Below are 23918 nucleotides of genomic sequence, written 5' to 3' on the forward strand. Positions count from 1 at the left end.
TCTTCACCAATACTCATATCTTGTGCAAATTTCCTCATTTATTTAAAGCAAGGTGAGCATGAACACTGTTCTTAAAATGCACCTTTATCTTTCACCACCTTGTGCATGATACTCCAGCAATATGAAATTGGTACAGTCCTGAAAGCCATCCATTCGTTACTTGCAGGATTTTTTTCTTCTGGTCACATCCACTTGGCCCATGCTCTTAATCTTCTGTCAGGCTGCTTCTGAGTCTTCACATACATAAGTCTGAGTAAATCACGGCTTCATCTAAGAAGCTGTGCATCTCTCCTCTGTTGCTCAGCAATATTCACACCATCAGTGCTCAGACAGGCCCGGACTACATACTCCTTTACCAGAGGCTAGCAAACTTTGCATGGAGCTAGATACTTTAATTTAATAGGCGTTTGCGACAGCTACTTACTTTTTGCTTTCCTTGGGAAAATTGCAGTAATTGGGTAAAAATACAAGTATGACTATCTTCCGATAAAACTTTATGTATAGACGTAGAAAGTGAGTCAGAAATGGCTGATACAGTATTGCTAGCTAACCTCTGGAGTAGACCATGAGTCTTTAATACATTTCTGTGAAACATCACCTTCATTATATTACTACATGTGCTAGTACTAACTTTTATATTAGGAATTTAGTTTTAGTTTTAAATTAACTTAGCAGAGTAATGGATTTCCATCTATATCTTGTTTCAATTGCTTCTCCTTCCTGCTTTACTCTTCTTGTTCTCTCTGTCCCCCTTTCCCTGCTGTGTCCTTTAGCCACTGGGATTTCCCCATCCACTTTGATGGATCGTCTTCCCCACTCTCTTCTCCCTTAAACCTTTCTTTCTCTAGTCACACGAGTCTCTTTCTAGTTCCCTGGCTTTACCCATATTTACTCCCATCTGGAGACACATTTAACAGTAGTTTATCTGTGCCTGGATTATCTTGTGATACAGTATTTTCCAGTTCTATCCATAATTTCATAAATAGCATTATATATGTGTTCCACATTTTCATTATCCATTTATCTAGTAGACATGTAGCCTGACTCCATTTCCTTGCTAATGTGACAGTGTGAACAATAGATTTGCAAGTACCTCTAGTTTTTGTGTGTATGTCCAGAAGTGGTGTAGCAGGCTCACTTGTTACCCCTGTGGCTAGTGTTTTGAGAAGTCCCATACTGGTTTCCATGGTGACCACACTGACACCAATAGTAGGTAAGGATCCTGTCTTCTACTCTTTCCCAGTATTTGCTTTCCTCACAGTGGCTCCAGGTGCAGCTCTCTATTTTCATCTATTCCATATGATTTTTGTCTTTGTTATTTTGTTGATAGAAGTTTCTCCCCAAACATAGGATATATAGGCATACAGGATGGCAGTCAACTATGATGATATATAAAACCAAGTCTAGAAGTTGATTTTATTTTTATGTAAAGCTTAATGTGCCTTCCCACAGAATGCATTGTTTGCATTCCAGGTATAATAGTCATTCCCTTAATTCCAGCCTTTGTATCTGCTGGCAAGGAAAGCTGCCAGAGAAAAACCACAGGCCTGTGGGGTCTACAGATAAGATTGTATTTCTGAAATAATCACTTACATTATATATGCATTTTTAACTTTGTTAAATAATTTCTTAAATTTTATGTATGGTCTTTAGACTTTATGGCTATTGACTTTACTTTGGTGAGGAAGGTGAGCGAGCAGAGCAAGCCTTTTTACCAAATCTAAGGGAAGAAGCGTGGCGGTTGAGAGGCGTTGCGATGGCCTTCCCTCTCTCTTACATCCTTTCTTTCTGTAAAAAGATTCAGACTACTTAAATCAAGCTGCCTCTTTTGGTCTTGTTTTCTGAATAGTGTCTTTAAGCACTTGTATTCTGTGCTGAGGATGAGTTTGGCTTACTTGTAACATTGTGGATGTGCTTCAAAACTTTCTACCATTACTCATCAGTAAAAAAAAATTCATATATCTTTGTTCACTTTTCTCTCAAAGATTTTCTTAGTAAAGTAGGAGCAGATTGCTCTGCAGAGAATATTTTCAATAAAATCTAGTAGTTCTCCTTGGGGCGGGGGAGTTTCATTAGTACTTTCTAAAAGGCTCATTGATAGCCCTTTTTACTTTTTTTACTATTTTTTTTAACCGTTCAATATGAAAAAGGAAACCACACATATACATATTTCTAGGAATCTTTAGTTTTTGAGATGAATTAATTTCCTGAGTATAGAAATACCTTTTCTCAAACATTGACTGAATGATTCTGCATGGTTAGTAGTCAGAAACACACTGCTAGCATGGCGGGGTGAAGGTCAGCAGTAAGATGCATTGCAGCACAGAGGAGGAAAGACAGATGGATGAGGTACAGTGTTCAGGGTTGCGACATGGAGAGGTCACCTCAACAGAGATTTGAAGGATGAATGAGGATTTGCAGGAGCTGGGTGTGTTTATGTACACCTGTATTCATGTCACCAAGAACATGGGAACAGGAGAATCACAAGTTGGGGCAAACTGAGCCATATGCAAAACTGACTCTAAACAAAGGAAGGAAGGAAAGAAAACCTTGCCTTTTAGACTGGTGATGGGAATTGTGGCAGCACATATGACAAAGTTAAGGCATAATGACTCCCTGGGACACTGTGTCCAACTTGGAGAGGTCTCCATGGACAGGGCCACACCATGGTTGTTGTCAGTTGTCATCACTGATGACCAGGATTTAGAGATCCATGTCTAGCTTGGATCACAAATACTTTATTAGAAATCTAAAGTAAAAACTTAATTACACCAGGAATTTATGTAAATATTATGGACTGGTTCATGTTCCTCTGTTGGAAAACTTTCACAGAAAATGAGTTACTATGATATACACAAACAAATTATTTGACATGTAATTAATACCAACAAATACCAAGACTTTTAAAATTCATTATTCTGACCTAGTTTCTCTTCTCTATGGGCAAGTTAGAGAAAGTGGTTCTGGTCTTTTAGTTATTTATTGCCTCTTTTCTGCAATTTTCCTCTGTTCAATCAAGTTTGAAGATGATACTATTATTATAACAATATACTTTATATTATAAAGAGTCAGGTTTGGGGTTTTTCTTTTATTTCTTTTTTTCTTTTTTCTTTCTTTTTTTTTTTTTTCATCACAATTCTGCTTCTTTCTTTGATTTTCAGACTTTATTTCACCTCCTAGTCACAGATCAACAAAAGAACTAATTTTAGGATTCCGTTTCCAAAGATTCTGAATCAGAGTACTATGCCTGACGGTGGCCTAGAAACTTAGAATTTTATCCAGCGCTGAAGGCAGTTTTCCTGGGGGCCTAGTGATGACTAAATCTTGAGAAGCCCAGTTCTGGGGAGCAGAATATAATACTTTTCGCATCAGCAACAATATAGATGAGCCATTTCTCTGAACAGTGATGAGAGCATGTGAAGAATGCTAACCACTAATTAGACACCAGCTTTTCTTCCTATGGCTGCTGGAAAACCGGTGCCCTATTAAATCTTCAAAATCACAGCATGATAAAGTGGAAGGCTATGGAGCTCTGAGGTTAGAGGGTCACACATGGCGCCTTCCTCTAACTGTTAGGAGCCAGCAGATGGCAGCAGTTCAATGCTACTCTGCATAGGTATCCACTACAAGCAGGTTTAACTGTGGGCTTGCAATATTTAAACTTGGAGAAAATGTGCAGAGGGTGTAGAAAATGCAGTGGGGAAGGGTGGGTAGGAAAGCCGTTTTATTTGCTGCTACCACTCAATTTAAGGAAGCTTATTGTTTCTCAGTATGCAGAATATCTCTATCGTAACAAACTCCAGTTTACTTGAAAAGCTGTCTTGTTTTCTCCAAAAACAAGAACACCATTCTCTGTAGTGTCCTTAAAATTTGGGCAGTAGTTCTTAAATTTTGTTTTTAAACATGTATTGTGTGATCATGCCTTAAAGAAACAAGTTATAACTACTTTGTAATCCAGATCCTTGGGTGCTAGCAGGCTGTCTCTTAGCCAGTGGGAACCTAGTTATTTAAGGTAAAAGAAAAAGATAAAAGAGGAGGATGTAAAATTTGAAAATAAAAATGTTTACTACAGCATTAAAAGGCTCGTTTACTTAGACATTGATCAAGCTAAATTGATTATAATCTTTTGTTATTAAAGCTTTATACTAATAGAAATGAAAAAAGATTAAGAAATGAAGTTATTGTTTAGCAGTCGAGATGCTTTTTCTGCTTCCTGCTTAAGGAGTAAAATTTTAATTCCACCTAACAGTGCTGATGGGTGGCATCCTTCAGAGGTTCTCCTTGAGTGATTTTATCCTTGAGTCTTCCTATAAATGTGTATGTATTAAAGCAAAACAAGAACAAGTATTTTATTCATTCAAAGCTTCTCTGTTTTCAACTGCAATTATAAGAACCCCCAAATCTAATTTAGTGCTTATTGACTATTTATTTGTAGTGTCATCAATTTGTGATATATTAACATTATGACTTGTATTACATCTTATTGGTATAGCAGTCTTAATTGAAATTATGATATGTTTGTCTAATGAAAAGTTGAGTGTGGTAATTGCAATCAAAGAGAATGTTTTAGAGTGTGGTATTTGAAAATTGCATTGAGATTTGAAATACTACTTGTTTAGAAAAATGGAGAAAATAGTTTCTTTTCTAGAAGATATGATAAAGGGAAAAGTGTTAACATGCATAGCATTAAGTGGGTCTGGACTCTTGGCCCCGCCCATAACAGTGGAGTTTCAGTCAGATTTATTCATTTGAACCTCTCTTCTTAAGCTGGGATTAATGGGGTTTGGTAATGTCTACATGAGACAGTGAAAATCAAAAATGCTTCATACTGTACTGCTTCATTGACTGTTAAGTTTGCCAACACAGTTTCAATCCTGCAAATCAACAGTGAATTATTGACTCACAGGGATTTTCTAACATCCCTGAACATGGTTGCCTTACTTTCTGTGAGGAAAGAGAAAGTGGGTGGAACCTGGGACTGGAAATGTCATTGTCGTAACGTGTTACTATGCAGACATTTTAAAAGTGAATAAAATTCTAAATCAGCAATGTTTTTTGTGTTCATTTTATCATTTAATCCAAGTGAGGCAGACACAGTGTGGTTTAAGTTAATTTTGGCTTTACATTTATGTACTTGAGTGTCTTAATTATTCCATTAGATATTGCACAAATTTATCTGATAATTATCTTTCTATTAACTTGAGTCATGTTTAGCTATTTAAATGAAAATGGTCCAAATCATATTCTTGTATATGATTGAACAGTGATGGTCTTAGTTTAGCCTCCTTTCTTAATGGTGGTTCACTAGAGAAAGACTGGAGGGCTATGCAGTAAAACGACAGATATCTTTGCTTTGAAACATTTACTTGGTGGAATTTTATTTTACTGTGCCTTATTAATATTTTTCATTCATAAGTGTTGCACAAATTATTTGGTGAAGAACAAAAATAGCAACATATTTGAAGCAAAATGGCAAAATTTGCCTTTACCTCGATTCTCCCAGCCCCAAGTGATACTCCAACCTTATTTCCCTTTCTCACATTAGGCACCATAGTTATGTGTCTGTTTATAATTTACTGTGAACTGATGCCTCACCTTTGTTTCAGCATATATGAATTCATGTTGAATGTTAATGCATTATACCATTTTGTCTTTTTTGATAATATCTCATTAATTTTACTTATTTACTTAATATTTATTTATTATCGTCTGCAAAACTCAGTAAATTTAGCAGGTATCTGGGATTCTCTGGAGTGGATGTTCTATTTCCTTGCCAGTACTTTCTAGAAAACAACTATAACTGATCCCACTGTTTGAACAAGTTGGACTTTATCTCTTGCAGCACAGAGAACATAAATGAAGGAGTGCGCAGGGTTTCTGAGAGGGTTTTATTAGCATTGGTGATATCCAGCGATCTGACCTGTGTTAGGTGATTGGGAGGGTTAGGTTTAAGGAAGTGGGTGTGGTAAGTCTCATCTAGAAATGAAGACTAGAATGGGACTCAGGCTATGACTAGTCAGGACGATACAGTGGCTCATTCATGCTAGTGTGCTGTGTGATCATGTGTGTAGTGTTGATGTGCTCTCAGGAGTTCTCACAGAGTGATGTTCTTTTGTGCCACAGTGTATTTGTCTGATATTTATATTCAATAGAAGAATCCTGTAAGTATTGGGCTTTTGTAGCCAAACCAAGACCTGCTTGAGGCTTCTAGGCCAGCTCTGCGGTGACAGGGGCTGTTGTTACATTCTATCCCAGTTTTACTGGCTTAAGTTTTCTTATTCTTTATACTTACAGCTTCATATTGATGAAAATATTATATAAACTTTCATAGCTGAATTACATCAGATTATATTATTTATATTTACATCATAAATTTGAATTTTTACTATTTTTAAAAAGCCTGTACTTATTTCTTCTACCAACAAGGGCACCTCAGCCAAAGCATTGCAAGTCTAATTTTTTATCCTTTTTGCTAGTGCTAGAATATTATTTTCCCTTTAAAAACCATTTTTATACAATTGACCTTTACTTTTAAAACTTTATTAAATAACCATAATTTTCCTGTTCACATCCTTTCTCCATTTAAATATTAGTAATATATATATATGTGTGTGTGTATGTGTGTGTACATTATGTGTGTGTATACATTATGTGTGTGTGTGTGTGTGTGTGTGTGTGTGTGTGTGTGTATGTATACTTATCAGGGTTTAAGTACTCTTCAGGGGTTTTAAGGGCAAGTTGATATTTATATGGACATTAGTCCTGTGTTTGTAGTCTTTGCTTCCTATATCTTTCATTTTTGCATAGAAAATCACTGACTACCCTAAAGCTATTAAAACAGTCCTTGATCAGTCATTTAACTTTGCCTCTAAATCTGGGATATGGGATATTTTTTGTGTGTGTCTCAAAGATGAACTTTTTCCCAGAAGTGCTCTGGTGTGCCAGTGTCATTTGTTGCTGAGTCTGTTTTTATTTAGTGGAAATACCATGTCCTTTTTAAGTGCAGACATGGGCATCAGCCTATGGCAAAATTTCTCTTAACTGACCTCCTTCTAAGTGCTTGGATTAACTGATGTTTATTTCCTCTGTGAAGCATCTGGTCTGAAGACAACCATAAGCCAGATGATATTTGTATATGTCTGCATTATAGATGATTCAATACTGTCGTGATATAGATTGCTCATACTGAGATTTGATATTTCTAACAACAGTTTTGGGTATTTGTACTTGCTATTCCATATTTCTTATTTACTTCAACATTATCAAATTTATAAAATGTGAGTAAAAAATGAAAGCTGAAATACATTAATTAAAGATTAATTTTCTTCTCTAGGGAAATATGACATGTTTTAAATGTGCAATTGAATATAATCTGGTGCCTAATAAGCATTTGTTTGCTAAATGGTAAATGTTTGAATGTATTATCTCATAAAACGTTTTGGTGATTCTTCATATTGTAGTTCTATGTTATAAAGACAGATACAACTGTAAATTTATTAACACTTATCTAAGTTGATAGTAGTCTAAATGCTACTTTTGCTATACAACAACGGTTCTCAACGTGTTTGGGGGGTGTCTAATGTATCTTTCATGGGGTTACCTGAGACCACTGGAGAACATAGATATTTACATCATGATTCATAACAGCAAAATTATAGTTATGGAGTAGCAACAAAAATAATTTATAGTTGGAGATCACCAGAAAATAGAGAACCATATTAAAGGCATGTAATATTAGGAAGGTTGAGAACCACTGGTGTCTGCATAGGCATTTGAAATATGATGTGATATTTCTAAAGCAAATTAAAAATACTGATCATTAAACCTAAAGTTAAGAGAACACATTTACTGCACTATCCTAGCTGTTTCTTGATATAACAACTGCAGAACTTATTGACTTGGAACAGGAAGCAGTGACCATCTATCTCAGTCTCAGTGGTCAGGAATCACGAAGTGGCGTAAGGGGGAGGCAGTCTCCTGATGGTTTCTCATGGGAAACTTGACCTCAGATAAAGAATGCCATTTCAACACTGCTCACTTAGGATGCTCTTTTATTGTTGAAAGCCTTCAGTTCTTTGCTGTGCAGGTTTCTCTGTTACATCCCTGTCTAATCATCACCACAGCATGGCTGCCAGCCTCCTTAGAGCATGTAACCTAAGAAAGCAAAGATGGTGATGTAAAGAATTTTGTGTTGCATGTCACTTGTCACATTTAATGTGTTTCATGTGTTAGAAGAGAATCAATACAGTTTATACTCACAGGAAGGGAAATGGGTACAGCTTTTGACTACAGAAGAATTGGCTGTACTGGTATTTATTTTGCGTTTTTATGGATCAGGACTAGAAATGGATTTGTTTATAATCCTTGGTTCCTTTCTAGGACACCGCCTTAGGAAAACCCCGAGAGGTGTTCCGCCTTCCTACAGATGTGACAGCATATGACAATCGTCTTTGTGCATCTATCCATTTCACATCCCCTTCCTGGGTTACCTTGTCAGATGGAACTGGAAGACTGTATGTCATTGGAACAGGTGACCGTGGAAACAGTCCTGAAAAATGGGAGGTGAGTTGGTTTTCTTTGTTGTTCTTTGTAAGCCTTGTGAGGAGTCCAGAAGGTATATATAAATTAAACTCAGGAGCCATTTACCAGCCTATGTTGTATGCTTTGTTAAGTGCCCACTTTTTCCATTGTGATTCTGGAGGTTTGCTTTTGTTCTCTCTCTCCTGTTCATTCTGTTAAAATGTCCTGCTATTTCTTTGTTTTGTTTGTTCTATTAAGGGTGCTGATCTTATTTTTGTTTTATAAACTGTGTATCTAAAATATGTGTGATTTATTTTCCTATAGATTATGTTTAATGAAGAGCTTGGGAATCCTTTTATTATAATTCACAGTATCTCATTGCTGAAAGCTGAAGAACATTCAGTGGCTATCCTGCTTCTTCGAATAGAGAAGGAGGAATTGGACCTGAAAGGAAGTGGTTTCTATGTTTCTTTGGAGTGGGTCGTTGTCACTAAGAAGAAAGAAGGTAAAGTAAACAGGATTCTGAACCTCTAGCTTGCCTTCACTGGTGGGACTCTGAATGCTCTATTTACTGCTTGCTTCTTGAGCAATGTAATAAAGTATGCTATATAAGGGCTATCATATGCTTCCACGAGTATATGTACATTTTGTTTAAAAGAAGACATTACATAAATTTTGGAGACCATAAGATACATCATTTTAAAATAGCCAAGAGTTTATACCTAAAAATTCACATATATGAACGTGGATATAAATAAGTAGGTGTTGTGTAATTTTCTTTCTGTGAGCCATGAATAAGCTTTGTTCACATTAGACATTCATGGACAGCAGACCAAAGTAGCAACCATGTGTAGCTTAGGGAGGCATTGACTTTATTGGAGCTGTATACAAGAACATAAACAATGTATTACTTGTCGGAGCCTGGGTGGTTCAGCACTAAAAAGCCCATGCTGCACTGGTAACAAACTCACAAAACTTTCTTCCTGGAGCTTTGCCCAACCCGGAGCATTCCCAGGAGAGTCTATTCTGTTATACCCTCTATAACCATGGGAGGAGCCTTTGAATTTTTAACTTTCAGGAGTTTCCTGAACCTTGTTTCATTCCCCTGAGTCAAATGAACCTCTCTTCTTTCTAAATAAGGACCTGTTGCAGTATGCAGGAAATAGCTACTTAACAGAAATAGGAAGTTTTAATGTAATTTGAATATAAATAAGAACTAGAAGATGGAGTCGGTTCCTTCCTTTTTGTCAACATTGTCTTTTGTATTTATCTTCCATAAAACTTTCCTTATTCATGTGTGTAATAAAGTCTTAAAACTTGTTCAGTTTGAACCTGTCAGACTTCCAGCATGACTTTAAAGAGTAGCTTCTTGTGTAGTTCTGAGCTTCCTTCCCGGGGATTTTGTGCTCCGGAAGACTCTGCTTAGTTTAAGAGATGTATCTGACGGTCCTCCTTTCTGTCACTTTTCTGTTTCTCTAATTGGAAGCTAAGGGAGTTTGCTTTGTGCTCTTGTTTTGTTTTGTGTTTTCCGGTTTGACATTGTCCCACTGCTTTTCCTTGTTCAGTTGGCAGTAAATTAACTGAAATTCTTCATCACTTCAAAACAGCAAACCTAACCAAAAACCATTCTTTACCTTACTGCTAGTTTACAGCTCAGATACAGGCATTAATACTTGTATTCTAGAAGGAATGACTGCCTTCAGAAACATCTATATGCACATGAAAATTGCTTATGCTTAAGCTGAATATATTTGTTGTTCCTAGTATATATTTCCATCTCTGTAGTAATGCAGAAACTATATGTTAGGGGGTGGGGGGGTGGGGGGGGACTGTTTTACTGTTATCAGACAGCCTGTGTCACAGCTATTCAGCTGTGCAGTTATGGCATAAAAACAGTGACGAATGGATAAACTAGACTCTAAAATACTTAGGGACATTGAAGCTTAAATACTAAGAATTGTTACAACTATATAAGTATTCTTTTGCTCCCTTTTCTACTGTTTAACATACAGTCATGCTTGACTCAAGCTGTATGAATACAGATCGAGACCGGACTTTGGATCCTGGGTTGTAGTTTGAAGACTGCTGCTTAAGGAAACAGTGGAAGTATTTCTTAAGGAATATGATTCTTAAGAGGAGAAGTCATAGTGCATTTTCCTTCCCTCTGTCCCTAAGAATGTGGCTGTGTAGTTGCAAGTCAGTCCATGTCCATGGGACTTACTAGACGGATGCCTGTAGATCCCACAGCAGCATGCCTGGAGACACCCACAGCAGCTCTGTCCTCACAGCTCCTCTTCGTCATTCTTCTTCTCAGCTGAACAAGCACTCGTAGATTTTACTCTTTTTTCTTCTAGGATTCTTATTTGTAGAACTCAGCAATTTTCTGAAGATTCTGTCTTTCTTTGCTCTTTTTTAGTATCTTGTTTTCTCCAGTTACTAATAGAATTGTCTTCTTTTAAAATAATTTTAAATCAACCTCCCCTCTGTGTGTGTGTGTGTTTTCAGGGTTTGTTCAGGGTGTGGAGGCCAGAGTTCTATTTTCCGTCTCGTTCATTAGAAGCAGTCTTGTGTTTTGAGGTGTTCTCACTAGTCTGCAGCTCACCAAGTAGGCTAGGCTGGTTGGCAGTGTCCATAACCCCCCACTGTTCTGCTTTCCTAGTGCTGGGAATACAAAAACATGCCACCACACTTGTCTTCTTACGTGTGTATCTGGGGACCAAAGTCAAGTTCTCATGTTTGCAAAGCAAGTACCTGACTGACTGAGCTGTGTCACCTGTTCTTAGTGCTTGGGTCTAATACAGTAGAGCTATACTTTTTCTAAAGCATGTTGACGTAAACACAGGATAAATTATATTTTGTGGTCAGTTAAGTTGGAAAATGAAAATGTTTATTATCTCCAAAACACATTAAGTTGATTTTTAGCTAGTGTTAAGCTTACAAAACTACAGTCTATTCAATAGTGTAGTAGTATGAAGGTATGTCCTTGTCTGAAGTGATGTTTTGTTACTTGCTTGGTTTCCTTCTTTATTACATTTTTATTCTTTTTTAATTTTTGTATAATATATTTTGATCATATGCTTCCCCTTCTCCCAAGTCCCCCCAGATCATCCCTCCCCAACTTCATCTTCCTTCACTCTCTCTCAAATAGTCCAAAAAACTCCAAAACAAACAAACAGAAAAGAAAAAGACAAAAATACTAAACATAGCAAACAAAGAACAAAACAAAACAACCCCCCTCCTATACACACAAAAATGTGCGTGGCCTTTTAAATGTTTATTCTGGGGACAGAATGTTGGTCAAACAAGTGGGAGGTCTGCCCTGGAGTGTGTTTGGTATCCCTGGTGATACTGCACTGGAGAAAACCAGCTAGTATCAATTGTAGATTGCCTTAGTTAGGAGTGGGGCTACACTTCACTTCCACTTACTTGTGCTGGAATTTTTTTCTGGCACAAACTTGTATAGATCGTGTATGTGCTGTCAGAGACTCCTGTGAGTTCATAGGTGTGTTAGCCCTGTTAGGTCTATAGAAACCGCTTCCTTAAAGCCTCCCTCTGTCTCTGCTCTGTACAGTTTTCCCACCTCATCTTCCACCTGGATCCCTGAGCCAAGAGAGGAAGAGTTTGATAGAAACATCCCATTTAGGGCTGAGTTCTCCAAGATCTCAACATCTGCACACTGTCCAGGTGTGGGTCTCTGTGTTAATTCCTATCAAACACAAGAAGTTTCTCTGATGAGGGTTGAGGGATACATTTACTAAAACCTTAAAATACTGTTAAACTGATATTTATAGTAAAGGTTGTAAGTGTTATTTCATTATTGGTCATAATATTCATGTAGTTCTAATTTGGTATATAAAACCCAACTACTATAAAAATATTTCATTTTAAGAAACCTTATTTACCAGTTGCTACAGCAAGTAAAACCTAGTTCATTCCATACTTTTCCCCCATGCTCGGATAGTGTCATGTACCTGCGGAGAAAGTAGTCAGTCACTGGCATTAGCCACTAGGCACATGTGGTTACTGAGGATTTGAAATGTGTCTAAGTAGCTGAGGTTGTGAATTTAAAGCCTAACTTTAATTAAATAGCCGTTTGAAGCTGGTGACTACTGCACTGCACAGAACACATTAGAGCAAAGTTCATCAAAACCAGTATTTTATAGTAGGAACTTGTTTGAGGACAATGAAGTTCTCAGGTGTATGTGTGCGTGTGTGTGCCTATCAGAAGAAAACTATGGGTGTTGGTTCTCTACCATGTTGTTCTTCGGGTTTGTTGGAACTTGTCATCAGGCTTGTTGGTAATGGCTCTTACCCACTGAGCTGCCTGGGGGGCCAAAGTTGTCCATTTCTTATTCTTACTCAAAGATTCATTAAAATGTAGCTTTTTATAATGTTTATTTTCCTACAGATAGTAAAAAGTATGAAATTACAAAGCATCATGTTCTCCGTGGAAAGTCAGTGCCACATTATGCTGCAATTGAACCTAATGGAAATGGTCTAATGATTGTATCTTACAAGTCCTTCAAGGTTATTTCGGGAGATCAGGATCTTGAAGAGAATATGGATGAAGACAGGCCAGAGAAAATCAAAGGTAATTTAACCTGTTGAGGCAGCTCATGTATGCCTATGTACATATACACATCTACGTGCTTTGTCCTCTCTCCAACACATGTTATGGGTTCCATCATAACATAGTCAGAACATACGTTCCAGGAGGAACAAAAACCGCTTTCTTTTAGTTTTGTTTCATACCCTCGACCCGCACATGTTACCTTCATAACTTTGTAATTATCTGGTATTTTAGAAATTGCAGTTGGGTCAAACATGATTCCCTGTTTAATACTTAACTAAATAATGGTTATATTAACACCAGACAAATCAAAGTGATAATATTCTCCCAAATAAAGCCTAATAGACATAGTCTTACCTTCATGCTAAACTGACCGTTCCTTGAAGGCAGAATCACTGCATTTCTGGATGTTGAGTGAAAGAGAAAATGTTATACCTTAGATACCGAAAGTCCAAAAGATCTGAGGCAGCCTCGTGGTGTGGGCTTGCCTAGCCCCAGGTTTAACCTTCACCATAAGAAAGCAGGGAAAATGTAAATGTTAATATATGTCCTATGATGAGGGGATTAAGAAATTCTGGATTTTCTTTAATCTGTCTTCTAAAACAGACATGAATTTTATAGGTTTCTCTTCTCCTCATTGTTACCAGAAGTTATCCATTATGTGATCATAATGAATAAACTGATATGTCCACATTTCAGGGAGACACGTGTGTGTGTGTGTGTGTGTGTGTGTGTGTGTGTGTGTGTGTGTGAGAGAGAGAGAGAGAGAGAGAGAGAGAGAGAGAGATAAAAGGGAGGGGTAGAGAGAGGCAGAAAGTGAAGTAACAAAGGAAGAGATTGCTGTCAGTATTTTGGGGTGCCAGTCTCTTAATGCATTTTGTGAACCTGGAAAACAGGAAAATATGTGTATTTGTTACAATTCCTTGAATCAATTCCTTGAAGTCTGTGTGTTTATAATTTGTATATATGTGAGAGAGATGATCTCTAGACAATATTGATTTGGATAGGTGTTCTCTTAGATGTCTAGGCTATAATATCCTATGTTGTATCTAATTTTTATTGCTACATAATGCCTTTTCCTATTCCCAGTAGAACCTCTGTATTACTGGCAACAAAGTGAGGATGATTTGACAGTAACGGTAAGGCTTCCAGAAAGCAGTACTAAGGAAGATATTCAAATACAATTTTTGCCTGATAATATCAACATTAAGCTGAAGGATATCCAAGTTTTGGAAGGAAAACTCTATTCATCTATTGATCACGAAGGCAGCACATGGACAATTAAAGAGAATGATAGGTATTTTTGTAGTTTTACTTTAGAAAATTTATTTCTTATGACTTCACATTTTCCTTTTTATCTCTCTACAAGTAGGTACATTGAAGGTGAATATAATAGTTTCATCTATATCGATTTTTCAGATAGATTAAAGATGGTGAGACTACATTAAAATGTAATTGTAGTTAAGATTGATGTTGCTATACTTGCCTGTTTTTCATTACCAGCTATATATACAGAGAAAATAAAAGGTGAAACTATTTACTTATTTTCATCTGTACTCTTAAAACATTGCAATAGAAATAATTTCAAGTTTAATTTGCTTATGATATAATACAATCCCTTTATCTAAATGTATTTAAGGCCTATAAAAGGTTATGGCATGAGAAGGCTCCCTCTAACCAGTCCCACCAGTCCCCGGTGTGCCTCTCCTCGCTGCTGTTACTAGCTTCCTTCTAGAGACATTTCCTGATTACTCTGCTAAATTCTCTGTTTTGCTTTCAGGGAAAAAAATTTCTGGTATATGTATGTGAGTGTGTGTGTATTTATATATATAATGTGTGTATATTATATATATATAATATATGGCTATAAATTTTGTTTAATGTATTTGTAACAGTAAATTTTAAATACATTTCCATTAAGGATACATGATTATTTTCAGCACTTTAGTTTGACTTGATAGTCATTTAAAACAGTTAGACTTCTGTCATTGAACCTTTAGAATATTTTGCTAATAATAACTAAATATGTACAGGCAAATAACTATCTGTGTCACTTTGCATGTTAGAAAGAAAATTACTGTATGTGTAGAATTAATATTTCAGAATTTTGAGAGACAAAGTTTACTTCAATATAAACTGATCATTTATAGCTCTTTTTTATGGTCTGTATTTGCAACACACAAAAAAATTAAACCATAAAAGAAGTCCATGATAATTGAACTTCATCTAAGATGTTTCTGCTCTTCAGAATCGAAAAGTTAAGTCAAATGTGGTACTTCATGCCTTGTATCCCAGTACTTGGCAAAGCTGAGATAGGAGAGTCAAGAATTCAAGCTCAGCCTGAGCTTTTTTGGGTCTGAGGTCAGTTTGGATTACATGAGACCCTGTTTCCAAAAGCCAAGATCAGTTTTCAAAAATTGAAATTTTATGCTCATCTAAAAACACATTTTAAAAAAGAGAGAGAGAGAAAACACCAGAAGATGAAATGATGCTCATGGGTCAGTAGGATTAACATAGTATCAATAGCCATTGTACCAAAAGCAATCTATTGATTCAACACAATCCCCATTAAAATTCCAAAACAATTCTTTACAGACCTTGATAAAACAATACCTAACTCCATATAGAAAAACAAAAAGCCCAGGATAGCTAAAACAATCCTGTATAAGAAAAGAACTTCTGCAGGTATCATCATCCATGATTTCAAGCTTTTCTACTGAGCTACAGTAAAAGAAAATAGATTAGATAGATAGATAGATAGATAGATAAATAGATGATAGATAGATGATAGATAGATAGAAGTAGGAAAGTAAGACATGAACAGTTAAGAAAATAGTTACATAAAAGACATTTTCAATGCTTGAAAGCCCAATAAATTCCTAAGATAACCTGGGACCTTAGGATATATTCTGTTGCTACAGGACTTGCTTAGCATATACAAATTTAATGATTTGTTTTATGGTTGTTGTAATATATGAAAAACAATTATCTTTGAAGTTCTTTTAAACCGACTTTATCTTTCCTCATCTGTTTGTCATGTGTGTGTGTGTGTATGTACAAGTCTTGAGGATAGCATTTAAAACTGGCCGTTGAAAAGTAATAAATAAAATTGGTAGCTAGAACATACTGTTGAATGAAATGCTTTTTAGCTTGTGACTTTGTTAGGTTACTTAACATCTTAAGGTATGAGTTTTTCACTCATACTTGGGAACATAAAGGTATGACTTTATTTCGTTGTGTTAAGCAATAAATGAGATAAAACAGGAAGTGTCTGAGGTAGCCCCTAGCATATGGTAAAGCATTAGGGAAGTAGAGCTAATATTATTCTTATCATTTTTATCAGATTAGTGTATTTCTTAGAGAATATAACTAAGTCTGGGCATCATTGATTGTGGTGATAATTTTCATTGTTAATGGTAGGGACTTTTATTATATAACTGATATTATTTTGTATAGTCTCTTACATAGTTGCAGAAAATTTCTAAATGTTATATTATGATTGTTAATAATAACTGTCTTATAAAAGAATAGTTGATATTTTTGCATGTTCTATTTGATAATTGCAGTACCGGTTTTATTGTACTCTTGGAATTGTTTGCTTGAAGTTACATTCCAGGGTGTGAGTTAGTATGGTGTACATTTATCAGAAATGGCTTGTGCAAAGGATTCCTTCCTGTGAAAATGATACACCTGAGTTTCCTCTTCTGTCCTAAGAACATGGGCCAGCTGCTGCTTCTTCTGTCTGTGGTCCGCCCTGACTCAGTGCTCCCTTTTTCTGTAACATAAGTTCTTGATCTTCGGGTCTCTGGCAGGCTCTGCTTAGTACATTTAGAGTTTATGTTTAACAGCTTGAATGTATAGAATTAGATTTAAAACAAGTTATGCAGACTACACTAACATTTTTTTCTGTATTACAAAGTATACCTTGAAATTCCTACATTTGTTTTTAGTTCTTTTAAAAATCCATGTTTTAAAAATTAACATTGACATTAGCTTAACTTGTCCCATCTTTGATTACAATTACATATTAAGACTGTTAATTTATGGTAGTTTATGGTTCTTGAGACTCTATCCTGAAAGCTCTTTAGTTGTAGGCCTCTTGTATGTGTCCACTGCACAGCCCATAGGTCCATGCCACATGCCTGTATATTACTTAGATGCAGTAACATACTGAACACCTATGTCCAACAGTATTTTCCACATGCTGTCTTTATAATCATTCCACCAGTCTGTCTTCAAAGTACTTGATGCTCCATATCCAGTGACTTTCATGGTTACTCATGAAGTTTAGGTGATTTATCATTGGATTACAGATTTTTCCATCATGTATAAAGCCAAAAATGAATAAGATTTTTGATAAAACATTCTCTACATACCAGATAGGTGAATATCTACCTTCTTCTCCCTCCCTCCTTTCTAGTCTTCCCCTCCCCTTTTTCCTGTCTCATTTTGATATGTGCTCTCACTACATAGCCTCTAGTGGTGTTGAACACTGGATTCTTTCTTGTCTGAGCATATTACAGGAATGTAATACCACATCTGATTAAATGTTCAATGTTTAATGTAACATCATGCTTCTCACTTAATGTTTTAGCTTGGAGATTTCTTTGATTAAGAAGAATGAAGGACTGATGTGGCCTGAGCTGGTGGTTGGTGATAAACAAGGTGAACTTATAAGAGACCCTGCCCAATGTGCTGCAATAGCAGAACGCGTGATGCACCTGACCTCTGATGAACTGGTAAGCCATTACCATGGTAAGGCACTTCCTAAGAATCCAGAATATCTTGTATGAAGATTATGCCAAGTCAAACATTAGTTTGCCTTTCTTAATATAAATGATACATTAACATAATTAATGTTTTAATATAGATTGAAGTTCTATTATTTGTATAGCTTACTCTGAATATATACAAAAATGTGAAAGGATATTTTACATGCTGCATACATGTAGATATGTATCTCGACATTCTTTAGAAGAATCGACCAATGTTGACAAACAAGTTACAGTTATGCCACTTATGTGCTAATAACCTAGGCTGATTCTATTACTTAATTATTATAAATAGAGCTATAATACATACATGTACAGGTTGAAATCACTATGGAGTTTACTCACAAAACTAAAAGTAAAAAGTTCATATGGCTGAACTGTACCACCTCCCAGTCCTGGGTAAGTGTTCAAATGCCCCTTTCCCCATGTCCTCATGAATAGAACAGTCAAAAACTAACCAATGTAAAACATAAGTATTATGTATATGAGAGTAAGTATTAAAAACAGAAAATGAGATATAAGTAAAATAACAATGATAGCATCAGTAAACATGTCTCTCATTTCCAGTGTCCCCGAGAGTGTCCCTGTGTTCTTTTTGTCATCTTGTGGGTTTAAAACCTTGCTCCTTTATATGTCTAACATTCCATGTTCTTATCTCTGTCATCTCAGGTCTGCATTTGTTGCTGTTGTTTGCCTTTCCCTGCCCCCACTTCTTTTCCAAGTCCAGTCTTGAGTTAATATTTGTGGGGATGTGGAAGATCGCTGTTGTTCTTTCTCCACCACCTTCTAGTGAAGAGATTATTCATAATGAGTGAAATATTTCCTTATAATGATTACAGTGACCTGGCAATACTTTTGGCTATGCGAGAACATACTACCATGTTAATGACTTGCAATAGCCTATTGAAATTTTGAAAACATTCAACAGTACATTCATAAACATTGGTTATATAATCATTTACTAACTGATATTAGCACGTGTAATCGTCTGACTTACTGCTATGTTGACTAAGAGTGAAAAAGAAGATTCTGAAAAACTATTTACCCTGCAGGAATAAGGTGCATCCTAAGCTAGAAAAGAGAGATTAAATTGTTGAAAGTGAATTTTTTTTTTTTTATGCAAAGAGAAGTATGGCCCAAATAGAGAACACAAGTTTCATCTTTGCTAACAGTCATTAACAATTTCAGGAATTATTGCAATTCATATGCCAGGCTTGAAAGTGTGATTTCATAGCCCTTTTTACAAAAGCCTTATTCCCCAGGCTCATTCATTTGGCAGATTTTTATTATAACCAGCTTTGTTGAGAATATAATAATTGTGACACTAGAAGAGATTGTAGATAATTAAGCTGAACTCCTTTTAAGCTTGATGGTTTTGAAGGAACATTGATATTTATGGAAAAGCTACTTATCCCCCAAACAATAATGTTTTTTGTTTCGAAAAATGCAAAAATACAACATTGTCTTCTACCCTGATGGCAGTGAACTTGGGGAATGGGAGATAGTTAGATGCTCTACTTGTCAACCTTTGGAAAACATCTATCCACTTTTGATATCTACATAATGCTTCAGTCATAAAATGACTAGGCAAATCTTCCTGCAGCATGGAAGAGATTGTATAGTATTACTATTCTGTTTTTTTTTTTTAAATCAGTGTCTTTTATTAGATATTTTCTTCATTTACATTTCAAATACTATCCCAAAAGTCCCCTATACCCTGCCCCTGCCCTGCTCTCCAACCCACCCACTCCCTCTTCCTGGCCTAGCATTCCCCTGTACTGTGGCATATAATCTTCACAAGACCAAGGGCCTCTCCTCCAGTTGATGGCCGAGTAGGCCATCTTCTGCTACATATGCAGCTAGAGACATGAACTCAGAAGGTACTGGTTAGTTCATATTGTTGTTCCTCCTATAGGGTTGCAGACCCCTTCAGCTCCTTGGGTACTTTCTCTAGCTCCTTCATTGGGGACCCTGTGTTCTATCCAATAGATGACTGTGAACATCCACTTCTGTATTTTCCAGGTTCTGGCATATCCTCACAGGAGACAGCTGTATCACGGTCTTTAATTCTATTCAATTTATCAATGTGTCTGTCACTGTGCCACTGCCATGCAGTTTTTAATCACAATTGCTTTGTAGTGCGGCTTGTGGTAGGGGATGTTGATTCTACCAGGGGTTCTTTTATTGTTGGGATTTATTTTTTGCTATCTTAGGTTTTTTGTCATTCCAGATGAATTTGCAAATTGCCCTTTCTAATTATGTGAAGAATTGAGTTGGAATTTTGATGGGGATTGCATTGAATCTGTAGATTGCGTATGGCAAGATAGCCATTTTGACTATAGTAATCCTGCCAATCCATGAGCATGGAATATCTTTCCATCTTCTGAGATCTTCTTTAATTTCTTTCTTCAGAGACTTGAAGTTCTTATCAAACAGATCTTTCACTTCCTTAGAGTCATGCCAAAGTATTTTATATTATTTGTGACTATTGAGAAGGGTGTTGTTTCCCTAATTTCTTTCTCAGCCTATTTATCCTTTGTGTACAGAAAGGCCATTGACTTGTTTGAGTTAATTTTATATCCAGCTACTTCACTGAAGCTGTTTATCTGGTTTTGGAGTTCCCTGGTGTAATTTTTAGGGTCACTTATATATACTATCATATCATCTGCAAGTAGTGATATTTTGACTTCTTCCTTTCCAATTTGTATCCCCTTGATCTCCTTTTGTTGTCTAATTGCTTTGGCTAGGACTTCAACTACTATATAGAATAGGTAGGGAGAAAGTGGGCAACCTTTTCTAGTCCCTGATTTTAGTGGGATTGCTTCAAGTTTCTCTCCATTTAGTTTGATGTTGGCTACTGGTTTGCTGTAGATTGCTTTTATTATGTTTAGGTATGGGCCTTGAATTCCTGATCTTTCCAAGACTTTTATCATGAATGGGTGTTGGATTTTGTCACATGCTTTCTCAGCATCTAATGAGATGATCATGTGGTTTTTGTCTTTGAGTTCGTTTATATACTGAATTACATTGATAGATTTCCTATATATTAAACAATCCCTGCATCCTTGGGATGAAGCTTACTTGATCATGATGGATGATTGTTTTGATGTGTTCTTGGATTCGGTTAGGGAGAATTTTATTGAGTGTTTTTGTATTGATACTCATAAGGGAAATTGGTCTGAAGTTCTCTTTCTTTATTGGGTCTTTATGTGGTTTAGGTATCAGAGTAATTGTGACTTCACAGAATGAATTGGTTAGAGTACCTTCTGTTTCTATTTATTGGAATAGTTTGAGGAGAATTGAAATTAGGTTTTCTTTAAACATCTGAAAGAACTCTGCACTAAACCCATCTGGTCCTGGACTTTTTTTTGGTTGGGAGACTATTAATGACTGCTTCTATTTCTTTAGGGGAGATGGAACTGTTTAGATCATTAATCTTATCCTGATTTTACTTTGGTACCTGGTATCTGTCTACAAAATTGTCCATTTCATCCAGGTGTTCCAGTTTTGTTGAGTATAGCCTTTTTGTAGTAGGATCTGATGATGCTTTGGATTTCCTCATGTTCTGTTGTTATGTCTCCTTTTTCATTTCTGATTTTGTTAATTAGGATATTGTACCTGTTCCCTCTAGTTAGTCTGGCTAATGGTTTATCTATTTTGTTGATTTTCTCAAAAAACTAGCTCCTGGTTTGGTTGATTCTTTGTATAGTTCTTTTTGTTTTCACTTGGTTGATTTCAGCTCTGAGTTTGATTATTTCCGGCATTCAACTCCTCTTGGGTGAATTTGCTTTCTTTTGTTCTAGAGTTTTTAGGTGTGCTGTCAGGCTGCTAGTGTATGCTTTCTCTAGTTTCTTTTTGGAGGCACTCAGAGCTATGAGTTTTCCTCTTAGGAAAGCTTTCATTATGTCCCATAAGTTTGGGTATGTTGTGGCTTCATTTTCATTAAACTCTGAAAAGTCTTTAATCTCTATTTCTTTCTTGACCAAGTTATCATTGAGTAGAGTGTTTCTCACCTTCAACATGAATGTTGGCTTTCTATTATTTATGTTGTTATTGAAGATCAGCCTTAGTCCGTGGTGATCTGATAGGATGCAAGGGATAATTTCAATGTTTTTGTATCTGTTGAGGCCTGTTTTATGAACAATTATATGGTCAGTTTTGGAGAAGGTTCCATGAGGTGCTGAGAAGAAGATATATCTTTTTGATTTAGGATAAAATGTTCTATAGATATCTGTTAAATCCATTTGTTTCATAACTTCTGTTAGTTTCCATGTGTCTCTGTTTAGTTTCTGTTTCCAGAATCTGTCCAATGATGAGAGTGGGGTGTTAAGAGTCTCCCACTATTGTTGTAGGAGGTGCAGTGTGTGCTTTGAGCTTTACTAAAGTTTCCTTAATGAATGTGGATGCCCTTGCATTTGGAGCATACCTTTTCAGAATTGAGAGTTCATCTTGGTAGATTTTTCCTTTGATGAGTATGAAGTGCCCCTTCTTGTCTTTTTTTGATAACTGGGTTGGAATTCGATTTTATTTCATATTAGGATGGCTACTCCAGCTTGTTTCTTCAGACCATTTGCTTGGAAAATTGTTTTAAGCCTTTTACTCTGAGGTAGTGTCTGTCTTTATTCCTGAGGTAGGTTTCCTGTATGCAGCAAAATGTTGGGTCCTGTTTACCGAGCCAGTCTGTTAGTCTATGTCTTTTTATTGGGGAATTGAGTCCATTGATATTAAGAGATATTAAGGGAAAGTAATTATTGCGTCCTGTTATTTTTGTTGTTAGGGTTCTGTTCTTGCAACTCTCTTCTTTTAGGTTTGTTGAAGGATTACTTTCTTGCTTTTTCTAGGGCGTAATTTCCATCCTTGTGTTGGAGTTTTCCCTTTATTATCTTTTGAAGGGCTGGATTTGTGGAAAGACATTGTGTGAATTTGGTTTTGTCATGGAATACCTTGGTTTCTCCGTCTATGGTAATTGAGAGTTTTGCTGAGTATAGTAACCTGTGCTGACATTTGTGTTCTCTTAGGGTCTGTATAACATCTGTCCAGGATCTTCTGGCTTTCATAGTCTCTGGTGAGAAGTCTTGTATATTTCTAATAAATCTCCCTTTATATGTTACTTGACCTTTTTCCCTTACTGCTTTTGATATTCTGTCTTTATTTAGTGCATTTGTTGTTCTGATTATTATGTCGAGAGGAATTTCTTTTCTGGTCCAGTCTATTCGGAGTTCTTTAGGCTTCTTGTATGTTCATGGGCATCTCTTTCTTTAGGTTAATGAAGTTTTCTTCTATAATTTTGTTGAGATATTTACTGGCCCTTTAAGTTGAAAATCTTTATTCTCATCTACTCCTATTATCCTTAGGTTTGGACTTCTCATTGTGTCCTGGATTTCCTGGATGTTTCCAGTTAGGATCTTTTTGGATTTTGCATTTTCTTTGATTGTTTTGTCCATCTTCTGTATGGAATCTTCTGCACCTGAGATTCTCTCTTCCATTTCTTGTATTCGGTTGCTGATGCTCGCATCTATGGTTCCAGATTTCTTTCCTAGGGTTTCTATCTCCAGCGTTGTCTCACTTTGGGTTTTCTTTATTGTTTCTACTTCCCTTTTTAGGTCTTGTATAACCGGTTTTGTTCAATTCCATCACCTGTTTGGTTGTGTTTTCCTGTTTTTCTTTAAGGATTTGTACCTCTTTAGCAGTGTTCTCCTGTATCTCTTTAAATGAGTTATTAATGTCCTTCTTAAAATCCTCTACCAGCATCATGAGATATGATTTTAAATCTGAGTCTTGCTTTTCGGGTGTGTTGGGGTATCCAGGACTTGCTGTGGTGGGTTTACTCGGTTCTGATGATGGTGAGTCGTCTTGGTTTCTGTTAGTAAGATTCTTATGTTTGCCTTTCGCTATCTGGTAACCTCTGTTGTTAGATGTTCTAGCTATCTCTGGCTGTTACTTGTTCCTCCTGTGATTCTGTTAGCCTCTGTCAGCACTCCTGGAAGTCCAACTCTCTCCTGAGTTCCAGTGGTCAGAGCAGTTTCTGCAGTCAAAGTCTCCTCTTTCAGCGGGGT

The 23918-nt window shown here is 36.3% G+C and overlaps 1 protein-coding gene across 2 annotated transcripts in view; it reads left to right on the forward strand.

The window, feature by feature from the left end:
- Nudcd1 (NudC domain containing 1) overlaps window positions 1-23918 on the forward strand; it is a 52868-nt gene that overhangs the window by 13506 nt on the left and 15444 nt on the right. The window contains exons 3-7 of one of the 2 annotated variants that reach the window (XM_021182895.3): window positions 8380-8562; window positions 8845-9025; window positions 12929-13111; window positions 14180-14387; window positions 17685-17829. In XM_021182895.3, the coding sequence (XP_021038554.1) occupies window positions 8380-8562; window positions 8845-9025; window positions 12929-13111; window positions 14180-14387; window positions 17685-17829 (900 nt within the window). The remainder of the gene's footprint in view (window positions 1-8379; window positions 8563-8844; window positions 9026-12928; window positions 13112-14179; window positions 14388-17684; window positions 17830-23918) is intronic. The other variant, XM_021182896.3, reaches the window with a different exon arrangement.

Source organism: Mus caroli, unplaced genomic scaffold, assembly GCF_978045245.1.
Source record: "Mus caroli unplaced genomic scaffold, Mus_caroli_1 scaffold_16, whole genome shotgun sequence".
Taxonomy (NCBI): Eukaryota; Metazoa; Chordata; class Mammalia; order Rodentia; family Muridae; genus Mus; species Mus caroli.